At 36.3% G+C, this 18,811-nt stretch overlaps 1 protein-coding gene across 2 annotated transcripts in view; it reads right to left on the bottom strand.

Moving 5' to 3' along the window:
- Nucleotides 1-667: 667 nt before the first annotated feature.
- FGFR1OP2 (FGFR1 oncogene partner 2) overlaps nucleotides 668-18,811 on the bottom strand; it is a 21,045-nt gene continuing 2,901 nt past the window's right edge. Inside the window, exons 2-7 of one of the 2 annotated variants that reach the window (XM_079774459.1) lie at nucleotides 14,877-15,025; nucleotides 11,014-11,131; nucleotides 9,410-9,552; nucleotides 6,581-6,694; nucleotides 3,965-4,078; nucleotides 668-2,970 (exon numbers count right to left, since the gene is read on the bottom strand). In XM_079774459.1, coding sequence (XP_079630585.1) covers nucleotides 2,833-2,970; nucleotides 3,965-4,078; nucleotides 6,581-6,694; nucleotides 9,410-9,552; nucleotides 11,014-11,131; nucleotides 14,877-15,011 — 762 coding nt within the window. In that variant the 5' untranslated portion in view covers nucleotides 15,012-15,025 and the 3' untranslated portion in view covers nucleotides 668-2,832. The remainder of the gene's footprint in view (nucleotides 2,971-3,964; nucleotides 4,079-6,580; nucleotides 6,695-9,409; nucleotides 9,553-11,013; nucleotides 11,132-14,876; nucleotides 15,026-18,811) is intronic. The other variant, XM_079774460.1, reaches the window with a different exon arrangement.

Below are 18,811 nucleotides of genomic sequence, written 5' to 3'. Positions count from 1 at the left end.
AAAACGTTTTTGCCAACTATCTTTGTACCATAGTAACAAGACATAGGAGGACAGTTTCATAGCTATAAAAACAACTATTTAATTAAAAATATTTAAAGAATCGGTTTAAGCACAAATGAAATCATAAGAAATGAAGGAAATCTGGGGCAAGCTAATGTCTTTGGTGGATTAGTTCATTAGAACTTCAGGTATGTCAAACTGAAGTGACAACATTGGGAAAGTACACTGTCCTTTAAATGCTTTGTTTCCGAGAACCTGTTACAGGCTACCTGCCATGTTTCCAAGCCACAGTAGCTCACCAGTGCTACAGACCAGGTGAGTTCCATAGATGATAGTCAACTGATTCTAACAAAGAAATTGCTGAATGTTAGACCACAAATGGATTTTATTTTTTTTAAAGTGTATTTTTATTTCAGAGAGGTAGGAGAAGAAACATCGATGAGAAAGAATCATTGATCGGCTGTCTCCTGCACGCCCCCTACTGGGGATCAAGCCGGCAATTAGGAAATCCTTGACGAAGGAGCCAATTATATGAAGTCAGTTATAAAATAGTGTCCAGACCAAAATTTGGGATGCCTAACTCCCTTTCCAAAATTATTGATTACGGTACTTCCCATTTTTCTCTGGTGAACTGGTAGGAGGCTTCTAATATCAATATTGCAATGATCTCTTTTTTGGGGGGAGGGGGGTTATAATTTTATGCAGTGAAAACATGTTTTTTTTTCCAAGTTAATTCTCTGAGGTCCTAGGTTGTTATTCATTTCAAAGAACGTAATACTAAAAAACAAAATTCAATATCCATACTTATCTCCACAGCAGCATTTGTATAGAATGTTTTAGTATAAAGTTCACTCTTTGATGATGTATTTGATACCTGTTATTAAATATCATTAAAACCCCAAGAAGAGATAATAAGCCCTAAAAATAAATGTAAGCATTATTTTCAAATTAACTTGGACAGCACACCAATTTTAATCACTCATCTTTATTGATAAAATAGGCTCCTATGCACTACATACCTTCAGAATAAATGTAAGCTTCTGCTTAACAAAAAAGTATGGGGTGGAAAACTGTTTCTATATAACAAAGTAAATGTCTTTAAACAGCAAGGTCTTAGAATTATATCCAAGTAAGAAGACTAAGAATAAATTAATTCAACTTATTGGTTTACAAAAATAATTATCAAGTAATGTTTTATAATAGAGCTGCCTCAATAAACTGCCTCTGACAATCTGAACTGTGTAGCTTATTTTCTTTAATTCTAACTTGGGATAAAAACTATATGAATGAATGTGCCATCAAATTAAGGAATACTTTCCCCAAAACGAATAGAAAAGTTAAAAAATAAAAACTGTCATTTATTTATAAAACATTAAGGCCTCTGAATGAGAACAAAAATCAATTTAATGTTTGGGTCAATAGCCCTTTTCTATTCAACCAGCCCCATCAACCCCACTTACCCCAAACTTAAGATAGAAAAATTCTGAAAAGTAGTTTTAATTTTACCAATATATGAAATTATACATAAAAATTACCATGTAAATATTTAACAAATTTATACTCAAAAGTAAATTGCCTATTTTGCTAATTTTAATATGTATTTAATATAAATGAGCATAATATATTTATATCTGACACTTCTTTGATCCTTTTAATCACCAAAAATAAGAAAAAAATTACATTTCAATTGATAATGCACATTTCTATTTTTGGTGGCTTTTAAAAATTTACATACTGGATATATATTTTATTAAAAAAATAAAATACTCCTAACTCCATCGATTTTTTTTGTCCCTCTTTCATTGGAAAGTTATAAGAAAAATCTCATAGGTTATGAGGACCACATGGGTGCTTTAAGAACAGATCCAGAAATTATTTTTTAAATTTTAATTTACTTTTTCTATCTCTTAACAGTTACTTTTAAAAAAGGACTCAATGAGGCAGAGGATGTCCCAACTTACTTTGAAATAACCATACCTAGCTTGCTTTATCAAACATTTCAACTTTTAGCTAAATGAGCTACATAGTATCCTTAAATATCAATCACATAAGAGAAAAATCTCATTAATGATTTAAAACCAAAACTTATTCTTTCAGAGTAGTTTAACCTACTAAATATGTCTAAGATCTTCTTTCTTAGAAAGTAATATTTCTTCTCTTTCATTCCTGAAATGCTATCTCATATGCTTAGCAATTATGGACAATTGTTTGCTGAATATTATGGTAAGTTAGCTAAAATTAAATTACCTCTTTTGTTTATGGTGTATATAAGACATTCCTACAGCCTTTCAAACTGATTTTTTTTTTGGACAAGAATTTAAATTAATGGGAAGGTAGATAGGCAATCATTAAAGCTGAAGTCTCATGGTACATAAGCTATTTGTTAACTTTGACACCAAACAGGGAGGATAAAACTTAGTATGATGATCTTCTATTCACCAAACTGTGGCAAAATGTGTATTTTAAAATTGGGATAACTTCATGAATTCCCACACATTTACTGGGAATATTCCTGTTTTTCCAAGTATCATCCGGAAAGCTAACCGCACTACTGGAAGCTCTTGATATGTTCAGCAGTCACCGTAAAAATCTTCCATTTGTTCAGCAATTAACAAACTCTTAAGTTTCTACTTTTCAATTGTATTTTGGAATAAAGTCTATAACCATGAACTATGCAATTTTGTTGCTACCTCTTAAAAATGTCATTTACAGTGCACTGTACATATTAAAGGGGAAAAAAGAGTAGCGCGAGATTGATTTTCCTGTTAATTCATTAACGTCAGTAGACCAGTCCCAAGGATCATGTGGAGCCTTGTAAGAAACTCAGACTCTTCAGTTCTTCCTCAGACTCAGGTCGCTATTGGTCACTAATGCTGACAAAGAAGTATTTTCTGATACATCCTCTTTTCTAAGGTTCAGAAACGACTCTCGGGTTATTTGAAGGATCTCTCTCAAGCCTTTGTTTTCTTGCTATAAGAAAACAAATAAAGACAAAGATGCAGCCACCAAGTTAGCTAGCTACAAGAGCACAAACATATAACAAATACGAAGCAAGTTCTGTAATGGACAGAAATGCACTAAATGATATATATGCAGTTGAAGTTGACAATCTGAATCCAGAGAACACTTTTTTAAAAAGGTAGGAATCATGTGTTCAATGGCTTCTACCTCTGCAAAGTCTTCTTCTTTATTCAGCTATAACTGTAGACAGAACCTCAGAAGTTGCCTTATTTTAACATCTAGATTTGTATTTATATACACTCAGAAAGTTTGTGAGTAATACCCTGGGACTAGAACCTCTTAATATTTTACTACTTTTATTACCTTCCATGATAGCAAGGGATACAAGACAAGCCATCTGGTTTCTTACCTTACAGGAATTTGACAACAGGGATGGTTGAGTAAATCATGATGTTTTTCAAAAAGGAAAGTGACCAAATCTAGCACTGGTGAACAACTTTGCCTTTTTATTTGTAGTTACTATAAGAAAGGTGCACACATTTAAAAATAATTTTCATAATTTATTCCCTATCACTCTGTCTTTGGTTTTACTTTCTAAGTTCAATGGTAAAAGGCAGGGATCAGCAAACTACAGCCTGGCTTGGGGCCTGTTATTGTAAATTAAATTTTACTGTAAATTTTGCATTACAATAGCAGAGTTGAGTAGTTGCAACCGACTGTCTGGTTTGTAAAACCTAAAAAATTTACTATCTGGTCCTTTACTGGAAAAGTTTGAATCTTGTATGCTTAGAGAGAGAAATAATTTTGGCCCTGTTTAACCAATTTCTCCACCACAATTTTAAAATGAAGCTTTTAAAGTACAAAAGTCTATTCTACTGATTTCGGATTATTCAACAATGGTTTATGCTTTCACTACACAAAATAAAGGACAATAATTTATGGGATATATTTTCTGGCAAAGATCTTTGAGCAGTTTTATCTACTTTTACAACTTAAAACTTACTTCAAGCTGAAATATTCTTTCCTGTTCCTTACAACCTTGTTGCTCATCAATTTCAATGGCTTTCTTCATTACTGCTGCCATTTCAGTTATCTGGTCAATATGTGCTTGTAATTCCTGAAAAAGATGGGAGTTGCAAATTAGTAAAATACTATCTTATTGTTATTTTTGGATTCTCTCCTTTTCATAAAATCTGTACTGCCATTTAATATGAATGTAATATTCACATACTGCCATTTAACATGAATGTAATTAATATAACAGATATTTACAAGAAAGCTGACAGACCATGATTGTGCTTTTGAAATCAGATTTTAGGACTAGAATTAAGACTAAGCAGCATAATTTAAGTAAACCCACTCATAAGAAGAGGACTCATATTTCACATTCCTTTCACCACTACAAATGATCAGCAACTTTTCTTTTTAGCACCTACCTATATTACTGGTCAAAGTAATGGGAAAGATAAAACTTTCTGACATATTCCATCTCTTTTCCCTGAAGTTTTCATGATCTGTAAATCTTTTCTGTACTACCCATACCTAAAAATCAATCTCAATCCAATCTAGAAACTTTCTAGATTATAATCCTCTTTGACAGCAGAAACTGTATCTTGTTTATATTTGCCTATTAGTGTTCAGTACATAATAGATAATACATACTGAGTAAAATGAACATAGTTCTGCTTTTAAGTATTAAAATATTAAATGGCTTCTTTGCAAACTGTTCAAAATATATAATTTGAGTATAAAATAGACATCCACATTTTTGGTATAACAAGTAATACAAATTTCTTCCAATCACATTCATTTTTCTTTTTTTGCACACCTGTACTAGGCAACAGAAATATGAATTGTTAAGACATGTTCCCTGATGTCAAGGAGCTTACAGTCAAGTGAAAGATACAGACAAAACATTTAAAATCAACATAAACTGAAGAATAATCATTTTTTAAATGAAAACCTTCTTCTACAAACCATTGTTCACTGGCAATTGAGGGTTCTTTTACTATATTAAGGCCAAAAGTTAAATATAAAAGTTAATAGCTCCCCAAATAAACATTAAGTCTCTTAAGTAGTTGTATATTCTCTAACTGTAGAAAGGATTTGAGTAGGACCCCCCTCCCACCCCCCGCAAAACTAGTAAACTATGGAGGAAATAAGATGAAGAACAAATAGGAATATCTTTAGCACACACATTTAATACTTTCTTAACCAATAAAAATGTAGGTCCTTATATTAATGGGGAAATCTATACAATTCTAGTACACAGAAAAGGCAAAATATAGATCTGACACTGTCCAATATGGTGCTATTTAAATTTACATGAATTAAAATCAAATACATTTAAAGAAATTAGCAATTCAGTTCCTCGGTTGCAGTAGTGACACTTTAAGTAGTCAAAAGCCACATGTGGCTAGTAGCTTCCCTATTGAACAATGCAGATAAAGAACATTTCCATCATTTCAGAAAGTTCTATTGGATGTCCCCAAATTGGATTATGGTAGCAAGAATGCAAACATCTGTCATATTCTTAAAAATGATTAAAATCCCTCCCAAAATAAAGGAAGCATGTAATGTTTAAAAGTAAGTTAAATACAGATAACTGCAGGGACAAATTGAATAAGGGTAATGAGTAAAAATTTTGAATACAAACAGCTATCTCACTTTATGATTTGATATCCTATGGGACTGACCTAGGTTAAATGGCTACACAGGAAGCAAATAATTCCTTGCCTTTAAACTGGAAGAAAACAAGATACCACCATTTTTTTTTTTCTTCAGGACAGTCTATTCTAATAAAATAATCATGAAAAAACACACACCCCAATTCTTCAATCAGAGCAGTATTTTTATAGGCCAAGTTCATGGATGATTCACTTATTACAATAAAATCTTTGGAGAACTATCATAGATCTTTTATTGGGCACAAGAGGCCAGACCTGTGCTTCAAAACTGAAGGCAAGAAGTGTCAGCAAAATAATTCTTGAACTGTCTTGACATGCCTTTCACTTGTAACTTTTTGCTTAGGTTTATTTCAACTTGGCTCAATAAAGACCAGCTACAAGTAAGGTAAAAAACAAACAAACAAACAAAAAACAGTTAAAACACAATGGAGAAGATACTATACTACACTTAATAAATAACACCTAAACAAAGACATTTTAATTTTATTATAAACTCAAACTAAAGGACAACAAACTGTCAAAAATCTAAGTTAAAACAGTTCATTTAATAATTTAAACAATTTTTTGTGTGAAATCAGATTAAAATGACTGCCAAGAACGTATCTTTGATGTCCAGAAAGAGAATAATTGTTTAAAGTTTACTAAAATTTGCAGCAGCAGTGAATAAGAGCAACAAAATGAAAAGCTGGCCTGAACAACCTTTAAGGCCTGCCCTTATCTAACAGGATGTGTATGATACAATACACAGAGAATCAATGACAGATTTAAAGTTTCTACACTGAATATTTTTGCATGGCTAGCACAGCATTTTAAAACTTAATTTCATTTATGTACTGATTTAATCTGGTAGAAAAATTCAATGTAAAGAAACTCTTTAAATGGAGCCCCCCTTCCATCCGCACCCCCAAAATTGACTGTTTTATATAGTGTACATTCTGATTTGCTTCCAAGTGCCTCCTCTCCAGTCCGTGTTGAGGTGCTTCAAGGATGTGTCGAGATGCATCAAGGAAGAATCCTTCGGAGCTGTTACGATGTACCATGTCAATCTGTAGTACAGAGTCATTATAATGTTAATACGGATATTATCCGTAATTTAAAAACTGAATGAGTGTTAGTTCATGCGTGTTAGCCAACTGTTTGAAATGTTTGCTTTTTTAAGATTTCCAAAAAGGCATCTGTTCAAAAATAATGAATAAAATGAATATTTGGATGAAAATGAGTTCTCATTTTGATTTTTAAATGTGTGCTCAAAAACTTTTAGGTTAAGGGCAAAATTCTATATTACAGTAGTCCCAAAAGGGTCTCTTACTTCAAAATGCTGTTATGTGTGACTCTGTTAGTCCTAAATGTGTTATAAAATTATTTTTGTGTTTAAGTATGTCAGAGCACTAGTACCTAAACATGTCCTAGAATCTCCTATTTCTGCACCTTAATCACACCAGTTTCTCTGCTCACCCACCTCTGCTTGTTGACGCCCAACCCCCACTAATTAATTCAAAACTGAATTTAGTTGTATTTCTTCCTTTCCTTACTCCTTCCCAGATGCTCTTCATGAGAACTAATCTTGCTTCCTCTAGTATTCCCGTAATAATTCATATCTCTATTTTAGGATTCATCACATCTGACCTTATATCAGATAGTTATGTTTGTATCTGTATCTCCCATTATACTGTAAGCTCCTATGATAGAATAATGGAACTTATTCATTCATTCATCCTATTATTAATAATAACTAAGCCAGTGCAAGTGTTAATAGATGTTTGTTTAATTGAGTCAAAGTGTCTCCTTTTTGGGGAAAATCAAAATCACAAACATTAATAGGTATTAGTTAGAATTAATAACAAGTAACTGAATAGTCATTTTATGGAAGGTAAGGATCAGCACATATGATGACGAACTTAATTTATATAATAAAAAAAGATGGTTTACAACTATCTTAAGAAATATTTCACTTCGCTAATAAAACAGCTCTCTGGTGAATGGTAAAATCTCATGTATTTCAGAAAACATTCACTTCTGTCATAGCTACTACCAGATGGGAAAAGCAAGCTGCAGTATCTTACTCTAAGCACTTTTTTTGGTCAAAGTATTCTCTTTAGATCTTAAAAAATTTATTTCTTAGATTATTTTAATTTTTAATAATGTATTTTTATTGATTTCAGAGAGGAAGGGAGAAGGGGATAGAAACATCAATGATGAGAGACAATTGTTGGTCACCTGCCTCCTGCACACCCCCGACTGGGGATCGAGCCTGCAACCTGGGCATGTGCCCTTGACAGGAATCAGACCCGGGACCCTTCAGTCCGCAGGCTGACGCTCTATCCAGTGTGCAAAACCAGCTAGGGCTATTTCTTAGATTAATAAACAGAAGGACTTCTGAAATTTCTCAAGATTACATTTTTTTAACCAATAATTTTAAGTCAATTCATCTTTGTGCCTTTAAAAAACCTCTTAAGTTATACATTGAAATATAAATACTTTTATAATAATCTCATTAACAATAGATACATTTTACACTCAAAAGATTGCTACTTAAATATCCAACATTTTCCTATTGGTTAGGACCGTGGTCGGCAAACTGCGGCTCGCGAGCCACATGCGGCTCTTTGGCCCCTTGAGTGTGGCTCTTCCACAAAATACCACGGCCTGGGCGAGTCTATTTTGAAGAAGTGGCGTTAGAAGAAGTTTAAGTTTTAAAAATTTGGCTCTCAAAAGAAATTTCAATCGCTGTACTGTTGATATTTGGCTCTGTTGACTAATGAGTTTGCCGACCACTGGGTTAGGAGATGAATACAGCATAATTAACTAACATTCAACTCATATTTATTAATTTACTACTTTACTATTTGACACAAGACTACTAACTTCCTCAAATATGCAAAGTTGTCACACAAAGATCTACTTACTAGGTATTTAATTTTAATAGAATCAATAATTTAAAAATATCTACAAGCCCCAAGATGGAAGAAACATTTCAAAGAATCTAAAATGTGTTTCAATAGTTGAGAAAGATAAAAATGTCTTATAACAATCAATATTTTTTAAATAATATTAGTTATAACTACTAATAGTTAGCTCACCATTAACCATTATAGAAATGGCCTCATAATTACAATCTATCCTAATATTTTTATTCCATATCAGCAGTTAAAATTCAGTTTAAAATAAAAGGTAAATGGTAAAGATTATTCAGCTTGTCTTCTTCATAGCAGTTGTTAGCAAACACAAGGGACATTCACAAAAGGAACAGACACAGGAATGACAAATGAACAGAAGGAAAAACACTAAATTTAAACCAGTTCAGCTATCTCTAAAAATTATGTCCCTGATATGTGATTTGGGGAGAGGAGAGCAAATTTTTAATATGTTAGTTCTTTTCCTCTCCCTGACCCCATGTTCTTTCCATTATAATCAAGATGATAGTTTGGATGAATCAGCCTTATTCAGAAAATAGTTTTAAGAAAAACAAATCTATCTTTATCTGTGTTCAATTCCAATTTTTGTTTTTGCAACAGATGTCAATACAGAAATCTATTTAAAGAAATATTTCTTAAAAGCAGATAACCTTATAAAAATAAATTTAAATTAGATACTTACCTTTATTTCCCAAATAAAGTTTACTTTTTAATATATATTAAAGCTATTAGGAACAATGGTAGAAGAGTAAATTAAATAAAATGATCTATAACAAGAAATGAAAAAAATAAGTTAACCAATTTTCCTCCTATTCCATTTCTAATTATATTTATAGAATGGATTACCTTTGAGTGCTGCTCTTTTAACTTCATTATTATACCCGGGTCATCTTTTTTGCTAGCCATTAGCAATCTAAACATTTGTTCACGATACTTGCTCATTATAAGTTCCAAGGCAGATTGATGTTCTTCCAAGGATGTACGTAATTCTATCAAGAATAACAGTATATTTTATTGAAACTTGAGTTAAAGATGTATAAAATATTCTTTTCCATATTACTTTATTAAAAAAGCAACTTATAAAGAAGGTATTTTAAAAAGAAAACCTGATGAATAAAAATCTAGCTATATAGGGTAGTATAGAAATAAAAGATACCAAATGGAGTCCTTTATTAGTTTTTAAATTACCATTTAAAACTCGTTTTTTGAGCATCATTTCAATACCCACTCACTGAATAGCAATTAGGTATCAGATGATGCTCTATATTAGGAATACCAAAAGGCCATGGAGCTGAGTGTAGTTGAGAAAACAAATACATAAATAATTGTAATACAATGTGGTGAGTGCAGAGAGGCACTCTACTCAAATATTTATGAGAAGTCTGTGAGGAGAAATTGGTGAAAGCTTCACAGACAGAAGTGTGGTATTGAGGTGAACCTGCATTCCTTGAGCTAAAAAATAAAAAACATTCTAAGTAGGGAGGCATGAAAGTGACAGTACATTTAGGAACTAGTTTGGGATGGCAAAAGCAAAGGTTTCATGGAGAAGAGAGGTATGCAAAGAAGAAGAAAGAAAAGAAGGCTTGGAGTTGACTTTGAAGGCCATTGGATAAGGAAATAACTAAACAAGGAAACTGATAGGTTCTGTGACTTTAAGCAAAATGACATATAACAAAATCAATTTTACCAAAGTCTAAATGACATAAAAAAGAATTAACTTCCTACATCATTTCATCAACATTATAATGAAATTATGAACAAATTGACATTATTTGAAGACCTGATGTTGTACAAGGAGGGTTCTTAAGCAAAATAATATGATCAGATAATTTTTTAAAAAATTAATCTGATGCCAGAGTTAAAGATGGATTGCACGGGATGGAATCAGGGAGACCAATTAGGATAGTTCAGGAAGAGAATATGAACACCTAAGCTGGGAAACAAAGTGGTGGGATTGCAGAGAATAAAATTGAGTTATTTCATAGGTAACAATAATGGCACAAACTGAATATTTATAGTCAGAATCTAAGATGACTCCAAGCAAGGCAGATATTCAAATGTATGATTTAGACCTATGAAGTTGAGATTAGATTAACACCAAAAAGTAAATTTAGTTGATTATTTCCCCATGTTTGACAATATTAATTGATCCCAAGTTGACAGTACAATTGTAAAGTTCTCTCTCTTTTAAAAAAAATATTTTTATTGATTTCAGAGAAGGAAGGAGGAGAGAGAGACAGAAATATCAATGATGAGAGAGAATCATTGATAGGCTACCCCCTGCATGACCCGCACTGGGGAGGGAGCCTGCAATCCATCTGGGCATGTGTCCTGACTAGGAATTGAACCGTGACTTCCTGGTTCATAGGTCGATGCTCAACCATTGAGTCATGCCAGCCAGGAGTAAAGTTCTCTTTTGATTTGCTATATGTAGTAATAATATATCTTGCCTTTGTTTTCTTGTTGCAATTCTCTGATTTGTCTGTTTTCTTGCTGGATTCCCATAACTAATGTAGACCGTGGCCGATGTCTTGCAACTTCGTTAAGTTCTTGAATTTCTTCCTGATACTAATGAAAATATTAAAAAAGAATATGTGGGAAGAAAATATTTGAAAATGTATATCTGAGTCATATATCTGTTAAGGGTCTAGTATCCAGAATATATAAAGAACTCTCACAACTAAATGAATGGTAAGAAAACCCAATTAAAAAATTGGCAAATAAGGTAAGTTCTGTGGATTTAATGTACAGCATGGTGACTATAGTTAACAATACTGTATTGCGTATTTGAAAGTTGCTAATAGGGTACATCTTAAATGTTCTCACCGACACATGAAAAAGGTAATTATGTCAGGTGAGGGAAATGCTAACTAATCTTATTATGGCAATCACTTCACAATATATGTGTATCAAATCATCACACTGTATACTTTAAACGTATACAATGTTTTATGTCAATTATCGTATATAATAAAGAGGTAATATGCAAATTGACCATCACTCCAACACTCAAGATGGCTGCCCCCATGTGGACACAAGATGGACAGCAGGGGAGGGCAGTTGGTAGGGACCAGGCCTGCAAGGAAGGGCAGTTGCGGGGAACCAGGCCTTCAGGGGAGGGCAGTTGCGGGGACCAGGCCTACAGGGGAGGGCAGTTGGGAGAAACCAGGCCAGCAGGGGAGAGCAGTTGTGGGCGATCAGGCTGGCAGGGGAGCAGTTAGGGGGCAATCAAGCTGGCAGGCAGAAGCAGTTAGGGGCAATCAGGCAGGCAGGCAGGCAGGCAGGCAAGCGGTTAGGAGTCAGCGGTCCCGGATTGTGAGAGGGATGTGCGACTGCCGGTTTAGGCCCGATCCTACAAGGATCGGGCCTAAACCGGCAGTCGGATATCCCCCGAGGGGTCCCAGATTGGAGAGGGTGCAGGCTGGGCTGAGGGACACACCCCCCATGCACAAATTTCGTGCACCGGGCCTGTAGTATGATAATGAAAGGCTATTATGCAAATCGACCGAACGGCAGAATGACTGGTCACTGTGATGCACACTGACCACCAGGGGGCAGACGCTCAACGCAGGAGCTGCCCCGTGGAGGTCAGTGCGCTCCCACAGGGGGAGCGCCACTCAGCCAGAAGCCGGGCTCACCGCTGGCAAGTGCAGCGGTGGTGGTGGGAGCCTCTCCCGCCTCTGGCAGCGCTAAGGATGTCCAACTAAGCCTTCAGTCGGACATCCCCCGAGGGCTCCCGGACTGCGAGAGGGCGCAGGCTGGGCTGAGGGACCCCCAGACTGCACGAATTTCATGCACCGGGCCTCTAGTTTGGTAATAAAAAGGAATGAAGCACTGATACCTGCTACAAATGGATGAACCTTGAAAACATTGTTAAATCAGTCAAAAAGCCCCACACTGCAAGATTCTGTTCATATGAAATGCCTAAAATAGGCAAATCCATTGAGATAGAAAAATCAGTGATGGCTTGGGGAAGGGAGAATGGGGATTTGGGGTGATGAGAATATTCTGGAATTAGTGATTATAGTTACACAACCTGTGAATATTCTAAAATCCAATAAACTGTGCCCTTCAAAAGGATACACTTTATGGTATGCAAGTTATATCTCAATAATATGTGCAAAATTATTATCTTTTTTTAATAACTAGAAATCTAATTTTATTTTCAAGGCATTTTTATGAGCCACTTAGTAACACAGTCATCATAACATTCCTAGTTCTAAATTTAGCTGTCATATTCTTTTCACAGCTCAATATCAGATATATGTTCACTGGAATGCATAAGACAAGCTACACAGTTAAGGAGGTATGTAATCTTTTTAGGGTAACAGAGTTGCAAAACAAACTAAGTAAACTTGTTCCAATATTTTCAGTAGTTTTGATAAAAGCTGAACCCAGGATTGCTTCCTTTTAAAAAATGAATGAATTTCATGAGAGTACGCTATGAATATACATTTCCCCCTACTGACTTCATCATAATATCAGAACTTTTACAATTCTCTTAGAGTTAAAAATTTTTATCAGAAGAGGGCTTTAAATGGTAGCTAAACTCCATGGCCATTGGAAAGTCCTTACACACAACACTAAGGATAACAAGAAGTGAAGCCCTTTTCATTTCTTCTTTAACTGGCAGAATTAATGAAAAATAAGGTAGCAAATATAAATGCAATAACTGCAAAAGGTATAAACTAGATATTACTCTGCATTATTTAAAGAATATTGTTAAATAACATCATCTAGCTATTTTCATAAAGAAAAACAAACACTTCCACATTAAAAAACTATGACAGCAAAATGTGTCTATACTGGTAAATGACATTATCTGGTCTTTGCCAAATGTATCTGGACTGAATAAATTCATGTATTTTATAAACTCAAATGTGTGTCTGTCAGAAAAATTGTGATCAAGTCTACAGATTTTAGAATATATATATACTAGAGGCCCGGTGCACGAAATTCGTGCACGGAGTGGGGTTGTCCCTCAGCCCAGTCTGTACCCTCTCCAATATGGGACCCCTCAAGGGATGTCCGACTGCCCATTTAGGCCCGATCCCGGTGGGACATCCCCCGGTGGGATCGGGCCTAAACGGGCAGTCGGACATCCCTCTCACAATCCAGGACTGCTGGCTCCCAACTGCTTGCCTGCCTGCCTTCCTGATTGCCCCTAACCGCTTCTGCCTGCCAGCCTGATCACCCCCTAACCACTCTGCTGCCAGCCTGTTTGCCCCCAACTTCTCTCCTCTGCCGGCCTGGTCACCCCGAACTACCCTCTCCTGCAGGGTTGATCACCTCCAACTGCCCTCCCTTGCAGGCCTGGTCCTTCTCAACTGCCCTCCCTTGCAGGCTGGGTGCCTCCCAACTGCCCTCTCCTGCTGGCCATCTTGTGGTGGCCATCTTGTGTCCACATGGGGGCAGGATCTTTGACCACATGGGGGCAGCTATATTGTGTGTTGGAGTGGTGGTCAATCTGCATATTACTCTTTTATTAGATAGGATAGAGGCCTGGTACAGGGTGGGGGCCAGCTGGTTTGCCCTGAAGGGTGTCCCGGATCAGGGTGGGGTTCCCTTGGGGCGTGGGGCGGCCTGAACGAGGGGCCTGTGGTGGTTTGCAGGCCGGCCACGCCCCCTGGCAACCCAAGCGGAGGCCCTGGTAGCTGGAATTTATTTTCCTTCTACAATTGAAACTTTGTAGCCTGGAGCGGAGCCAAGCCTTCTGCTTGCTCTGTGGCAGCAGCCATTTCTGTTGGGGTTATAATTGAAACTTTGTTGCCTTAAGCGGGTGGGCCCGGCCAGGGTGTGTGGAAAGCTTTGCTTCCCCTGTTGCCGGCGGCAACCCTGGCCTGGTCTCTCAAGCTCCATTCTGCCACCATTTGTTTGAATTTGTTTACCTTCTATAATTGAAACTTTGTAGCTTGAGTGGAGGCTTAGGCCTGGCAAGGGCAGGCGGAAAGCTTGGCTTCCTCTGTTACCTAGGAAACCTTGCTCTCTGTGGCTGTAGCCATCTTGGTTTGGGTTAATTTGCATACTCGCTCTGATTGGATGGTGGGCGTGGCTTGTGGGTGTGCTGGAGGTATGGTCAATTTGCATATTCGTCTATTATTAGGTAGGATAATACATATTTCACCTGAACAAAACAAAAAATTATTAAATAAAATTGAAACATACATGTCAAAGCTACCTTTAAATTTTAAAAAGAACATTAAAAAATAATAATTAAATACTAATTAAGCAGAAGTTAGTGATTCAAATACATAAATGTCAATGACTGCTTTTATTTTAAAAATGAAATCAACAAAAAAGAAAAAACCCAAACCTGCTTCATTGCTTCTACTCGCTTGTTGAGAGCCGTGGTCTGCTCAATCAGAGATTCTGCTGCATCATCATGATCTCTCAGTCTCTCAACAAGAGCTTTGGCATCAGCAAGTGCCTTCTCAATTGTGCAACTCATTTCTAAAAGAGTACCTATAATAAAAATTAAAATCAAGACTCAAAACAAAGGTGGCATATCATCCTATTTTAGTTTCATGTTCACACATATGCTTCTGCAGCTACATTTGTTACAGGTTTGTTCATTGTATGGGCAGAGAAAAACATTTAAGAACACCTGTAGCTTTGCTTTATTAGGATGGCACAAGACTGAAAGTGAATTTATAATATTTGAAGAAATTAGAATATATATAAACAATTTGCAGACATAATAAAAATGCATGTAAAATACCATGAATTTATGATGGGGAAAAAAGTAAACATACAATGGATACATTTTAGAATATATATAAACAATTTGCAGACATAATAAAAATGCATGTAAAATACCATGAATTTATGATGGGGAAAAAAGTAAACATACAATGGATACATTTTATATCGTACAGATACAGTGTTCTTTTATGAGGCCATTCCCTATCTTGTCATTTGTGAAAGATGTCATTTTATTATCTGTATTCTGTGGTCAATCTGACTATAAGATCCTTCCTAGCTTTTGCTTGGTCAGATGACCTGAGATAATGTTCACACACACTACTGACCAGCCAAAGTGGCCTCTATGTGTCATGCTACATCAAAGTGTCAACCTTCTTCTGGAGAAATTCTGCTTCTTATATGAAGTTGCATTATAGTCCTAACTCTTTCACTTTCCTAAGTAAGTGGCAAAAAAAAAAAAAGTTTGTTTATTTTATAATGTGAAACTTCCTCTGACTGACTTGTTTCACTTAGCATACTACTCTCTAGGTCCATCCATGTTGTCTCAAATGGCAAGATTTCATTATTTCTTTATTGCTAATACATCATCCTATATAATAAAAGGCTAATATGCACATCGACTGAATGCACTGACCCCCAGGGGGCAGACGCTCAATGCAGGAGCTGCCCCCTGGTGGTCAGTGCGCTCCCACAGGGGGAGCACCGCTCAGCCAGAAGCCAGGCTCAGGGCTGGCGAGCGCAGCGGGGGTGGCGGGAACCTCTCCAACCTCCACAGCAGTACTAAGGATGTCTGACTGACGGCTTAGTGGGCCTAAGCCGTCAGTCAGACATCCCCCGAGGGCTCCCAGACTACAAGAGGGTGCAGGCCAGGCTGAGAGACCCCCCTGAGTGCATGAATTTTATGCACCAGGCCTCTAGTTATACTAATATATATACTAGGACCCGTTGCAGAGATTCGTGCACATTGAAAGGAAATTAATTAGAAGGTGGCCGGTGGGGCGGGACTGGGTGAGAAGGGCTGGACACTCCCTGGAGCCAACCTCCCACAGTGCCTCCCCACTGGCCGCACCTGGGGCACTGTGGCTCAAAGGGCGTCTGTGGAGTGAGCGGGGTCCCTCGGCAGGTGGGGGTCCCTTGGCCTGGCCTGGGGGGATCGGGCCAAAACCGGCTCTCTGACATCCCCTGAGGGGTCCCAGATTGCGAGAGGGCGGTTCTCGGGTGATGTATCCGGGAATCAGGCTCCCTCCTCTCTGGTTCTGGGGTGTATACCCGAGAACTGCCACTGCCAAGTCACTGCAGCTCGGCAGCTCCTGCGTTACGTGTCTGCCCCCTGGTGGTCATTGCACATCATAGCTACTGGTTGGATGGTCACTTAGCCTTACACACACACACACACACACACACACACACACACACCATGAGATATATTATATCCATTAATCTATCGTTAGACGTCTAGGTTGCTTCCTTATTTTGGCTCTTACTAGTAATGCTGCAATGAACATACAATGAATATATCTTTCTAGTCAGTGTTTTGTTTTGTTTTTGGATAAATTCCCCAGAGGTATAATTGCTGGATTGTATAGCAGCTCTACTTTTAATTTTTTTAAGAACCTCCAGTTTTTCCTAGGGGCTGTATTAGTTTACAATCCCAGCAACAGTGTATGAGGGTTTCCTTTTCTTCAAATCCTTGTTATTTGTTGATTTATTGATTGTCATTCCGACAAGCGTGAGGTGATATTTCATTTTGGTTTACCTAGTCTTAGCCTTCTCTCTAACCTAAGTCAATCCAAATGGACCTCTAGAGCACTGTAGAATAAAATAAAACTGCTAAATAATCATTTAAATTAATTCAAACTGTTAGTAGCTTTCTGAACCTGAGGACTACTACCTAATAATGTCTTTTGGTCAACAGGACAAGTGTTATTCCCATTTATCAACGAGAAAATATGTAGACTCAGGGATTCCAAATGAAAGGAAATGAATGACAGCACCATGCAGCAAGGAAGGAGTAAAGCTAGTACCAGAAATAGAATTTCCAATCCCCAGGCTAGTGCTCTACTCAGGAGCCAAGGTGGCTCCCAGGACCCTATTTGCTTTTAGCTAAATAAAAACTCTTAGTCTTCCTGGCTGGAAAAACAGAGAAAATTCTCTGACTCTATTTCACCAACAGGTCTTCCAAAATATTATAAAAATTGCATTTCAAGCCAGCACTAGAAAGTAAATGGGAGTGTAAATGAAGAATGAAATAACAAAACTTCAAATATTTTTTCTTATAACTAGTAAAAGCCTAGTATCCATTTTTATTAGACATTATAGTTAATTATAAGACCAATGGATCTGTACTGATAGGCTTTCTCAATTACAATTAACATTAACTTTAAAAAATATTCTCTAGACTGCTAAAAAATACTACTATCTAAATAAAATATATTTAAAGTTTGCTTTGTAACTATAAAAATAATGCTATTCAGAGAAATGAATTTTAAACATCAGGTAATTCAAAGCATAATTTTATTAGCATTTCAGAAAAACAGTGACATGGAGTTCCTAAGAATCTGCATGTTCATTTCCTGTATGTGAAACCACAGAAAAGTTTAGAATGTTTTATAATATGCATTAACTTTGCCACCTTTTTGGAAAAACATTGTGTTTCCCCTCTCCCCTCTCTTTTTGGGTCGGTAAGTGGAGTGGGAGGAAGATTGTTTCCAAACTCTCTAACAAGTTTTAAAAATATATTCCAGTTAAATAAAAATTAAAAAGGGGTATTCCCAATTTATCTACCTATTTTTATCATGCTTAATTATTACTTACATTATCTCCTATAGGTGGGCCCAAAGTACCAGGGAAATTTTTCTAAAGCAGGTTTTCCCCCTGCATTAGCTATATACTCGCCTACTTTACCACCCAAAGACACTGACAGTCAGACTCCTGGCAGTGGGTTCAGAACATTCTGCTGCTGATAAAAGAGAAACTACCACCCACCTATGACAGCAACTGACAGCTGTTAACTTTAGATTTTGGTTAACAAAATTTTAAAGAAACTCAAGTCACTCTTCTTTCTCTTTTACCAAAAAATTCAGTATCCTATAGTTGGACATATAGAAATACTGTGACTACTGATATGCCTTCAAATGTCAACAATCTAGTTTAATTAAAATTTTTTATTGGGTTGCTCAGGCAGGTACCTCTAATGTCAATTCGTAGATGACAGACGGAATAGAAAAATAAAAAGGCATAGTATGGCTTTCTCATAAACTTATACTCTAAAAAAAAAAATCAAGAAAAAATGCATGTAAATTACATATAAAAATAATCACCTTATACAGACACATCAGGGTATTTGAAAGCACAGAAAATTTTCAGTTCTTGAAAATGATGAAATGAACATGTCTGAGGGTTTATGAAGCACCTTTATGAAGGTGAATTTTTAAAGTTGGAAGGAACAGAATAATTTCTTAAAATCACGTTACCTTAGAATTGTGGCTAAATATAAGTTGCATATACATATACGTTCAAAAAGATATGACAAATCGAGTAGGAAAT

Source organism: Cnephaeus nilssonii (assembly GCF_951640355.1).
Source record: "Cnephaeus nilssonii genome assembly, chromosome: 6".
NCBI classification, from domain to species: Eukaryota; Metazoa; Chordata; class Mammalia; order Chiroptera; family Vespertilionidae; genus Cnephaeus; species Cnephaeus nilssonii.
This window is presented reverse-complemented; position numbering and strand designations above follow the sequence as displayed.